The sequence below is a fragment of the Oncorhynchus kisutch genome, linkage group LG13 (assembly GCF_002021735.2).
Source record: "Oncorhynchus kisutch isolate 150728-3 linkage group LG13, Okis_V2, whole genome shotgun sequence".
In the NCBI taxonomy this organism is placed as follows: Eukaryota; Metazoa; Chordata; class Actinopteri; order Salmoniformes; family Salmonidae; genus Oncorhynchus; species Oncorhynchus kisutch.
Genome location: NC_034186.2, coordinates 24,390,507 through 24,402,153, shown reverse-complemented (window position 1 = coordinate 24,402,153; position 11,647 = coordinate 24,390,507). Strand labels below are relative to the sequence as shown.

At 43.3% G+C, this 11,647-nt stretch overlaps 1 protein-coding gene across 2 annotated transcripts; it reads right to left on the bottom strand.

The window, feature by feature from the left end:
• Nucleotides 1-497: 497 nt before the first annotated feature.
• On the bottom strand, nucleotides 498-10,025 carry LOC109902728 (plasminogen activator inhibitor 1 RNA-binding protein-like). 2 transcript variants are annotated; one of them, XM_020499330.2, is made up of 9 exons: nucleotides 9,619-10,025; nucleotides 7,981-8,176; nucleotides 4,803-4,946; nucleotides 4,373-4,441; nucleotides 4,088-4,162; nucleotides 3,740-3,911; nucleotides 3,589-3,648; nucleotides 2,345-2,590; nucleotides 498-2,183 (listed from the first exon to the last, which is right to left on the bottom strand). In XM_020499330.2, the coding sequence occupies exons 1-9, from the start codon at nucleotides 9,872-9,874 to the stop codon at nucleotides 2,124-2,126; spliced, it is 1,278 nt and encodes a 425-aa protein (XP_020354919.1). In that variant the 5' UTR covers nucleotides 9,875-10,025; the 3' UTR covers nucleotides 498-2,123. The 2 variants fall into 2 exon arrangements, with proteins under 2 accessions (XP_020354919.1, XP_020354918.1); XM_020499329.2 differs by having other exon boundaries at nucleotides 4,373-4,444; nucleotides 9,619-9,992.
• Between the last annotated feature and the right edge of the window lie 1,622 nt (nucleotides 10,026-11,647).

Genomic DNA, 11,647 nt, shown 5'->3' with positions numbered 1-11,647 from the left:
CCTATGAACAGTGGGTTAACTGCCTTGTACAGTGGCAGAACAACAGATTTTTATCTTGTCAGTTCAGGGATTCGATCTAGCAACCCTTTCAGTTACTGGCCTCAACACTAACCACTAGGCTACCTGCTGTCCCGGTACTGTAGATCTCGAAAAGAAACATCTTTGCTTTCAATTCATACAGCCAAATTACACGGTTAGGGAGCTAAAACGTCTGCTATCAGAATTATGTTTAATTTCTTAATTCCACTATACTCAGGAACCAGTGCACCAATAAACTAGCCTGGCTGACGCAACCCACGTGGTACACAGTGAGTCAGGACTTCCAGTTAGGTTTTAGGACTTCATTTTGTATCAGCCAAACTACCATAACACAGCAGTGGGACATACATTTTCAGACTTCACCATGTCGGTGGCAAGCAACCAAATCACAAACTGGCTTCTTGTGTGTGTGATTCTGTATCGATACATGTGTCGGAATTTAAGTCAACAACTCAAAAATGAATCGACCTTCTTTATTTACCGACAGAGGTCTATAATAGCAGGGTTAGAGTTCACACAGATCTGTAGAGCACTTGGCTGATCCACACACACAACTGTATTTCTTTCAGAGCAATTACGCAGTAGTGCCGCATTAGGGAACCAGAGGTAAAATCAAAATGGAGGATATTCAACTACCACAGGAAATACTGCAGGAGCAGGTTCACAACTGTATCAGTATACTGGGTCCCGTTCAGCAGGGTGCGATGTACAGTGTTGCAGATAGAAATGCCACAAGTAGAGCTGACATGACTCCTTACTCTACATTTCAGAAGAGCACATCTGTTCTAATTAAGTATATTTATATTTTAACATTGCGTGACACGGTGCCCTGCTGAACACTGCCCTGGAGTGGAGTGTTTAAACAGTGCAAGGCCTGAAGGCTTCCAAATGACCAAGGCCACAGCTCAATAGTCTAAAATTGGCTTCCTCTTCTTTCCTTGGACCTGAACTAATATGTTAACTGTGTTTCCAGATCAGTATAGAGGAAACAAGGAGAGAAAGCCACTGTACACCATTGAGACACAGCCCAAGAGTGTGTAAATGAAACAGTACAATGGGACCTATCGATACAGGTCACTAGTCTAAAATTGGCTTCCTCTTCTTTAATTGGACCTGAACTAATATGTTAACTGTGTTTCCAGATCAGTATAGAGGAAACAAGGAGAGGAAGTCATGGTACACCATTGAGACACAGGCCAAGAGGGTGTACATTGTACTGAAACAGTACAATGTTCACCTTTAGGAGCCACACGATCCAAAGATGTCAGTGATACATTTTAAATAATTGAAGTATTCCTTCCCCCTGCAAGTGATCTATTGAGTCATTTGGAAACTTTTCTATACAAAATACCTTTTAATACATAAGTGAATTAGGCTCTACTCTAACAATTTGTTGGGTGTAGGTACAATCACTAGATCAACGATCAAGGCATGTCCTTATCTGCACCATCAGAAATACAATCTCACTCAAAGAGCTCTTACCATGAAAAAAAGTTTGCTTTTACAGGCCTACATCAGAGGTCTAGGCCTTACTTTAAAAAAAATTATAATACATAAAACCCCAGAACTAAAGCAGCCCTTAAAATCTCACTGAGTGATGATGCAGAAACTTCTTCAGAAATACCCAGTATGGTAAGAGCTAGTTGGCTTGGGTTCCATCCCTCCACAGCTATGGGACACCACAAGCTAAAATGATAACTCTTCTCATACCTTATATTTGGAAATGCATATTTTCAAGCAGCAATACAAAAAACTATTCATGAAGAACGCATAATCTCTGAAAAAAATACCGTATGAAAACGTCCCTGCTACCTTGTTTCTAAGTACAAAACCTCCGGAAGTAGCAACAAGTCCTTTTCTTTTTTCTTTGTTTTTTTTCTTTTCCATATCCCCCCCCCTCTTTTTTTCCAAAACGGGTAAAATTCAGTCCTCAGATGAGAGTGTCATGAGTGATGACGGTCATCTCCATCATACCATTTTTGCTGAAGGATTCAGAAACATGCGAGCCTCGTAGAGGGGCCTAGGGGTCTGCTTGGGGGGACTGCTATGGGCTCCCTGTGGGCCTATGGGGCAGCCGCTCCATTTTAGGCCAGGGCCGGGAAGGCCTCTGGATCATCCACATTGGGCACAATCACCCCGCTCGGCTGAGAGGAGGGTTAGAGGGTTGGGAAAACAAGAGGAAATTAGATTGATCAGACATATACAGTGAAATGACCATGTATGTTGTACTTAATCCAAATTCCTTTTAATCTCAAATCCTTTCCACAGCAGCTGTAACAGACTAGTAGTAATTAGTATTCTTTACCTTGTCAGTGCGTCCTCCACGGGTCGGCCTGGTGGGGGCTCCACCATCACGCTCACGGGGCTCCCTGGGCTCACGCTCACGAAACTCTCCACGGAACTCTCCTCTGCCCTCTCCACGCCCTCGGCTCCCCCTGCCGCCACGGGGCCCACCACGACCACGGCTGGGGCGTCCAAGGTCTCCAAAGTTTATCTCCAGCTGGGCTGTGATGTCATTGGCCGGCTTCCGGAAGTGGTGATCGTCCTCAGCCTGAGAGACCGAGGGAAGAAAGAGAACATCAATGACAGAACACACATCTGAGCAACATTGTCATCTCATGGCACAGACAGACCAGTAGGGTTGTTAAGAGTCTGCTGGTTTAAAAGTACTTAGTTGCAAACCAATTCTACATTGTGAAATAGGCAAAAATGACAGCCGTCAGTTGCCCACCGGTGGGTAGTCCCTAAAACCACCTAGCCGACAGCAAGCGGACAAATGGCCCCTTACTGTGCACACTGACAATTGTTCTGGCGAGTTCTGCATTAAAGGGATAGTGTAAGATTTTGACAATCAATCTTCTTTCTACTTAACCAGACTCGGATGAACTCATGGATACACTTGTAAAGTCACCGCGTGTAAAGTTTCAAATTGAGCGAACAAATGTTAACAATGAAGATGCCAAGAGCCAGCATGACTCGATCACCATTTATGATATTGTTTGGATGGATGACCATCTGTGGGCTATCACAGGGGTCAAGCACACCTTATCTGTGGCTTTCTCTAAGGCTGGATGTTCCCACAAAACCCTGGGAGAACAGACACTGTTGGAGGTGTGAAGACATTAAAATAATGTTACTGTGTCAATTAAATCATCAAATTTGGATTGTTTCAAGAGTTCATAAAGAGCCGAGAATCATTTTTACATGTTTTATTGTACTGTAAGTGGTATAGATTTATTGTTACAGGGAAACTGTTATTTTGTTGCCGGACGGCAGTCAGTTCAGGCGGAGTGAAGCAGATGTGCGCTCATATCATTTAGATAAGAGTTGATGATTAGATCAAAGCATGTTAGCGGTTTCTGTGAACTTCAAGTCATTGTGCTAACGCTAGTTAGCAATAGCTTACAAAACAACCAACTTCCTTCCAAATGCTATCCATGAGTTCAGGGGGGTAGACAGAAAGAGACAGAATTGCCAAAATATCACACTCTCCCTTTAATTTTCATGGGGAGAGAGAGTGCGTGCACTTCTGTCAGATGTGATACTCACCTTAGGGGCAACTGCCTCAGCCTCCACCGCAGCTTCAATAAGAGCATCAGCTTTCTTCTCCTTTATTGGAGAGGGACGAAAACATAGTAGGTCATGTAAAATAAAAAAAATGGAGGCTAAGTCAGTATTGTGGTTTTGACAGTCTACTCACGTCCTTGGACTTGTGCAGCACGTATCCTTTCTTCCACTGGCTGTCGGCTCCCTCGTTGGCCTTGCGGATGTTGAACTCCACCTTGGTTTTCTCCTTGTCCTGCTGGGCCTTCCATTCATCCAGAGTCATCTCCTTGGGTTCCACTTCCTTAGGTTCACCAACCTCGTTCTCCCTACAACACACAGCAGAAAACAGAACTGTCAGAACAAACAACTGGCAGGAGAATATGAGAAATATGGTGGACCGTGCTTTTAAATTCCTGACCGTGCTTTTAAATTCCTGAGCGGGAGTGAACAAATGAACACTGGGCAGAAGAGGGAGAAATGTAAGGCTCAGCCCTCAACTCACTTGTTCTCAGAGTCAGCAGGCCGAGGCTCCTCTCCCTCGGGGGTCTCCTCGGTCACGTTCGATTGGTCGTGCTCGCTGTGGAGAGGGAAAAAAACTAGTTTAACTCTCATACATTGAGTATGTTGACAGGTGACCAGGACAGTATAGACCAGGGGTCTCGACTCAACACGTTGAATTAGTTTACACGCAACTGAACAAGGTAACTCAACAACACTAGGTTTGCAGACAGCCTTTGAGAAAGTTGAGAGAGAAAAGGTGTTGTGCTAGGTCGGCTGTGCTGCTCACCCCATCTCATCCTTGACGGTGCCCCAGTTGTGAGATCCACTTCCTCCACGTTTCTCCTCACCTTTCTGGCTGCTGAAACAACATGGGCTTTAGCGTACAGCTTTACATCAATAGTCTCTCCAGCAAAAAACATAGTTTATCACATTTTTTTTTAAACTAGTTCTTATACTTAAAACTAGTAGTTCTTATGCACCTGTTCTCCAGACAAAGATGAAGCCTAGTGCTGGACTACAAATGCATCTCAATGGATAATGACCCTAAAAATGGTTTTTTATGCCCCTCAATCTGGACAAAAAAAATCTGGTTAGAATAGAGATTCTCCATTGAGCATGCCATTTAGATCTGGAGTAGGAAATCGGCCTAATAATGAGATACGACTTATCCATCCCGGAGTTAATACATAATTCACAACATGACACAGAAGACGTACGATCGATCACTGCCGCTGTGTCTGTCGAATTCACGCTTTCCTCTGGCGTCAAAGCCGTCGCTCCTGCCCATGCCCCGGCCCCTGCCGCCACGGATACCACCTCGGCCACCTCCACGTCCTCTCATCTGCCTATCACCAATGGGCCTGGACAGACAAGGAAACCAACCAATCAACAGACTGCTTCACAGGAAGCTACAGTTGATGTGTATTCAGTGAGGTGAAACATTGTACATAGAAATGTAACGAATAGAGCAGACATCCTCAGAAACAGACCCCAGTACATAAAGGAAGATATAACAAACATTAAGTGTTAGAATGAGGACCCCAAAACACAACGTGTGAAAAATAACCAATACTGTGAACGACACAAACAGTGTTATGCCATAGTCATACAGATCTTACCTTTCCTTAGGCACTGTTTGAATACTTTCAAAATGCACTCTTAATTCCATCCTTCCTTAGAGTAGAGTCCTGCAGGGATCTGTTTTTTGGAGCAGCATCCGCCCCGGCCACATAAATTCTGAGCCCCACCCAATATCAGGAAAGAGTTCTCTCTGCAACCCGACTCACCCAGATCGATAGATAGAATTGTTCCGTGAGCCGATCCGTTACCCCGCCATATAACATCAATATATTTAACTGTTTGTGACTCCAGAGTAGTAGGCATAATTATTTTTAATCCCCTTTCCTGCATGAATTAATTTGTCTGCATGTCTATTCAACATTTGGACAAACAGAAACCATACCATGAATTAAGAAAAATATATTTTCATTTTCACAATGCAACAAGTCACTCAAACCACTGAAAGAGCCTTCTAATTAGCCTTCTTAACTGTGATGAAAGCCAATAGCTGTCCTAAAATAATACCTTTAGATTAAATATTGTTTAGACTATCAAATAGTTTAGGCCTAATTAAACCATTCCCAGAACCGAATATAGGTTGCAAAAATAGGATACATTTACTTAGTAGGCTTATCAAACTTAACAGCCGCATTGGTTTACACGTTATATAGCCTATTCTCACGTGATGAGAGGGAACATGATCTCTGCATGTGGACAAGGTAGAATTTTTTGGCACCACACACATAAGGGACAGTTCCCAGCTCCACACACACTCAAAGCGTGCATGGCTGAAAGCCTTGTCTCAACCCAATAAGCTCCTGGGTTTAAAAAAGTGTTTTATCTTGATTTTAAATGTTTTCAGCCCACAATGTAATTGTTCTGAACCACGACCCGACCCACGTGGTGACAGAATGTTCATTTCACCCACAAGTTGATATTTTTGTGGCTCACTGATAGGTAGCCATGGGTATCCGACCCGATGCAGGATTCTACCTTAAGAGAAATCACCGTTGAATTGAGAGTATAAAAAAAACCTGGCTATTCATGATAGATCAGCAACTCTTTATACAACAGAAAAGGCGTATTTGAAATGCATCATAACAGGGTTTTATATGTTTACCGCCACTCTTTACATACACACCCTGCTGTGTGGTTACAGTTTAATATGTGGCAAGGCAAAGGTGAAAAACCATCAGTGAAGGTGGCATGACTTTGTAACTTAACAGTAGAGTGGTGGTGGAGTGGAACCCATAATCAAGGTATGTTTGAGTTACCTCTGACAGCCCGAGGGGGAAAATTCCTGTCAAATAGAGAAGGGGTCACTTTTGTTAACAATAAACGACTGGTAAGTTTACATTTTTTAAGCGAGAACAATACTGTCTTACAGAAGGCCAGTGTGGGTTCTGTCATTTGTATCAGTTATCAATAGAACCTCTAAAGCAGTAATTTGGACTGCCCATGAATTTAAATAAAATTATTACTCTGCCATCATGTCCCCTCCGTACTTGACATTTCCTAAAAGGTTCTACAACACACTGTCGCTAGAATCTGAATATCGCAAACAGAACTGGAGTTATAACCAGTTTTAGAAGGGTATGTCATTTAAGTTTGTGGGTTTTTCCCCGTTGCCCCTACTTCTCCCGAGCATTGAAGGTGCTGTGCCCAGTTGGTTGGGCGCAGGGAAGCGAACAATGCATAATTATGTAATCACCAATTGTCAGTGAAAAACAGGGCAGGCCATTCTACTGTATTTATAATCTCTAAATGATGTCCCCTATATTAGTCCACCAAATCACGCAGTCTTATCAGTCCACTCTGGCCTACTTGGAGTACAGTGAAAGCGTGCGTAATGGACCAAGACGAATGGATGCACATGCTGCGTTAGCGCTGCTACAAAATCTGAATGAAAATGACTCCGATGGCGGGGAAGAAATGAATCATGACATCTCTGATGATTATACTTCTGGGCCTCAAACTGAACCCACAACCTCGAGGCTTAAGCATAAAAAAGTCAGAACGGTGCACCCCGAGAAGGTGCCCGAGCCACCACCAAATGAAACTGAGACAGGAGAGGACAGCACCATTTAGATAAAATAAGACTGTGACAACGTTAGCACAAAATGTCATCAGAGAGCAGACCCTACACCACAAGCAAAAAACAATATCAGCAACGTCTCGTTGTTTATGTGACACCATGTAAGCGCGAGCTAACAATTTACAATTTTGGACTGCTGTCATACTGAGAAAGTTAACATGCTATTATTGCTTTGTGACAATATTCAATATTTATCAAGCACACTTGGCACATATGTTTAGGCTACCGATATATTTAGATGTTATTAAAACAAGTTGTTACCTCGTCCCAACACATAGGCCTTCTGTTTCATAGTTGTAACATAACTCCACAAATAAAATGGATCGGACACTTAAATTTGTGTTGCGTTTTTACATAGAGCCTAAAACACTAAACTAATGAAAATGATATTGTGCTATAAAAAACGTATTCTAATGTTACCTAAGACCTCCATAAACAACCAAATTATTACTTTTTGATGGCATATATGAAATGTATTAATTACAATGTTAGAATGTGGCAGTCAGAATTCCTGCTCATTAGCTTGAGGGGGTCCTCCTCGAGGCCCAGCGGTTCTAGTGTTAAGGACTAATATCAGTTTGTGAAATCAGATGGGTTATTGCTTGGCTGCAACAAAGGTCTGCACCCACAGGGATCTTAGTCGTATTATTGTGGGGGTTAGTACCTCTTCCTTTCACTCCTTTTCAAAACACCCACGTTTAGTGCCAACTGAACACAGCCTTGCTCTACCCAGAACTCACTTCTCCACAGAGAACTCTCCTCCCTCGGCTGGCTTATCTTCTCCGCCGGGGGGCCTCTCGAAACGGCGTGGCGGCCGCCTGTCTGTCCGGGGGGGTCTGTCTGTAGGGGGGCGGCCCTCGCCCTGGCCCTCACGGGGTGGACCCCCAGCGGGGCCCTGACCCTCACGTCTGGGACCCATCCTCCTGGGACCAGGTCCTGGAGTAGGACAGGACAGAGGAGAGTTAGTAATTGATCCCCCAATAAAACAAGTACAATACTCATTTCCTCCAAAGATTCTTTAGCTAAAATAACTCGAACAGGAATTTAATGGAGACCAACTACAGTTAGAACTTTTCTCAAGACCCAACTCCAAAAGAGAGCAGGACTGATGTGCTGAACTGGAGTGTAAGGGCACACTATTAAAATACGGAGAATTAAAAAATATATATATATACAGAGGTTGAGCTTTGTAGTATCCACCATGCCAGTACACAGCAGATGAAAACATGCTCCGAGACTGGTCTGACAAGTCCCTCCCACTGTTGACCAAAATAGACTCCCACACCATGCACCACCAGCAGCTGAAAGCACGTTGGTGCATGCACCTGTCTCTTCTCTTGGGGTTCCATTTTTTTTTCTCACTTTGCTTTTGACTGCCGTAACTGGGCTGCTAACAAAATACAAGGGCCTCCTATTTTACACTAACCATGATAATGTATAGGCGAGTAACACTAGTTTACTCACGCAGACGTAAACGACAATGTGGCGAGTAACACTAGTTTACTCACGCAGACGTAAACGACAATGTAATTGTTTGGTCAATATATATCGCCTTCTCTAACCTTGTTCGTTTACCGAGTAGCAGAAAAAGCATACTCGTGAAGCTTCTTTATTTGAGACTAACACAGAACGCCCATATTCACAACCGCGCTACGCAAGATGACATCATTCCCTGCCTTGTCGAGAACAATGTGCGCCACTTAGCGAGTGACAGTTAGGTGACTGCCGCTGTTGCACAGTCCAAACCTGGGCCACGAGGTTGGTCACGACACGGGCTAATGCAACCAGGTAGCGTAAGACTAGTGAGCTACCTAGCTAGCCAATTCGTAGGTTAACTAGTTAGAAAACAATCCTCAATTTTAACCTAGCACGATTGCTTCACATGTGAAAGTTGGCTTACACCCCGGTGTGAATACACGGTTAGCTAGGTAAACAATTTATGTTGCAAAAAAACGAATTCGCCAATCGTGCATTTAACAAGTATGCACTAATCAAACACTGGTCAACAGGTAGTTGGTAGCAAGCTAGCAAATTACTTTGGCTAGCTAACGTTGGCTAATTAACTTGCGGCTAACAATCCTGGCTAAACAAGGCCAGAGGCGTTTTAATATTGGCAGCAAAACAAGTTCGCCTGCAAGTTCGTTTTCAGGGGGCACAATAATGTACCACACCTAGTTACACTGTCGTGACTTTTTTGTGCAACAACTGTGATAAGCGTTTCAACTTTAGTTGACAAAGGGAATCATGTCGACCTCATGGAGGCTTTGAAAGCAATGCTAGCTAAGTTAGCTAGCTAACTTAAAGTTAATACTTAACTATCCAGGGCGAACTGCGATTTTGCAGATCAAGAGGACAACTATTGCGGAAAACAGTCTTACCATCTTTCTTCAGAGTCACCGGTGCCAGAGGCTCATCTTTCTTATCTGCAGGGACGACCTTCCTGTCTTTCTGGGACTCCTTTTTCTGGAGCTTGGCAGCTTGCGCCGCGGTCTTAGCGGCACCAGGGACAGGAGCCTCCTTCTTCTTGTTCTCCGCCTCCTTCAACAGCTCGAACGGGTCCGACTCGTCGTCAAATAGTTGGTCGAATCGGTTAGCTATGGCGCAGCCGAAACCTTCTTGCATATGTCCGGGCATGATGGCGCCCCTTCAGCAGGATTTTCCTCCGATTCTACGAGGCTTGGTGCGAACACTTCGCTAGATGTTGCCACAAGATGGCTGGGGAAAGAACCTTCTTCTCTTCCGGCGTGATAGACATCCGGGACAAAAACTTTGGCGCCGGGTGGGGCGTGTAGTTCTTTGATGAGGGAGAGTGTCGGAAAAACATAAGGGGCGGCTCCCTCAAATAAACTACCATACCCACAACGAGGGACGAGTTAATCATTTAGTTTTTCTCCAGTTGACAAACATGAATGCTCATGCTGTCTGTTGTAGTTTTCAATTTGCATTCTAGCATTTACTTTGTATGAGGCTTGTATGGGAGATCTTTCCCACCCTTTCTATACTCTAAATCCACTGTATATATATATATATATATATATATATATATATATATATATATATATATATATACACACACACACACACACCTAATAGCCATATTAATTCTCAAACATTTTGCAACATTGTTTGCTCCATAGAATGCCTCCACAGTTCTTTGCAATGTCAATTAGGCCTAGGCCTGACCAAGTCTGACTTACAAATCTAAAACACTGTTCTGGTAGTGACCTGAGACATCTATGCACAACTCAGAACAGTCAATATTTTGTGATCTTTTAAGTATCAGTATATGCTGGTTCGCTACACTTGCAATAACATCTTCTAACCATGTGTATATGACCAATACACTTTGATTTGATTTATAGGCCCTAGGGGCTATTGATAATTTCATTGGATATGGGTAGGAATACTGATCAGCAACTTACAGTGAGTGACACAGAAAGTGTGAGGGCCAGCTAGTATACGGACTCCTTTAGATGGGATGCTGCTTGCTAAAAGAGAACCAGGAGTCATGGTCAAACAGGAAAGGTCTGGAAAGATCATTTAAGGGCAGCAGATGGCAGCAATAGAGGAGTCAGAGGAGAAGAGCCAGCCAGCCACTGCCTAACAGATTTGTGTCTTATTATGTCTCTATCTTATTACAAGAGGATTAATCAGGGTTCGAATTACTATTTGTAGCCTATGGAGGGTATAAACATTTTATTTGTGTGGAGTGGCCTCTGAAGTGCTGAGATTTGGGCCTGTATTTATCAAGTGTCTCAGAGTGCTGATCTAGGATCAGGTCATGTCCATAATAATCTGCTTCATTATAAAAGGCAACATTTATCGTAAATCACCACTCCTACTCTAAGACACTTGGTTAATATGGACGCAGACCTAAATAGGTGTATTTTTCCTGCTAGGAGTGCATAAGGCTGATAACCTGATAACTCCTAAAAAATGAAGGTGAGAAATAATTATGTACAACGTTTCTACAGACAAGCTGTCTTCAACAGGGTATAATGACAAACACTGTGAGATGACTCATTTATATAGTGATAACCTCATAACTCCTACCTGATGTCTGTCAACATTATTATGTACATTGAGAGACATAGTCTAGCCATGTCTATAGTGGAGGAATCAACCAGACTCTGAGAAATGGTACAACTTTGACACCACAGATGAAAGGGGTTCGTTCCAGAGAGGGAAGCTCCATTTTACATCCAATTTTTCCTGTCTGCCTAGCGCCCACCCTAGCAATGACTGGTTCTGTTAAAGGTTTGACCCATCCCAGGATGCTGTCCTCTCTGAAATAAGAATATGATGAATCATGTTTTTGAGCCCTGATAGCAATTGCTCATGATCTCCACCGCTCTACAGACGGGACAGTAGTGACTGTCATTGTCATTGAGCTGCCAGGACATCACA

What these genes read in the sequence shown, in the direction of transcription:
- LOC109902728 (XM_020499329.2), bottom strand. Translation starts at nt 9,874, where the DNA reads ATGCCCGGACATATGCAAGAAGGTTTCGGCTGCGCCATAGCTAACCGA. An exon ending in GGAGAGTTCTCTGTGGAGAA is followed by an intron (nt 4,947 to 7,980) that starts GTGAGTTCTGGG and finishes TTGTCTGTCCAG; the next exon opens with GCCCATTGGTGATAGGCAGA. An exon ending in CACAGCGGCAGTGATCGATC is followed by an intron (nt 4,445 to 4,802) that starts GTACGTCTTCTG and finishes ATGTTGTTTCAG; the next exon opens with CAGCCAGAAAGGTGAGGAGA.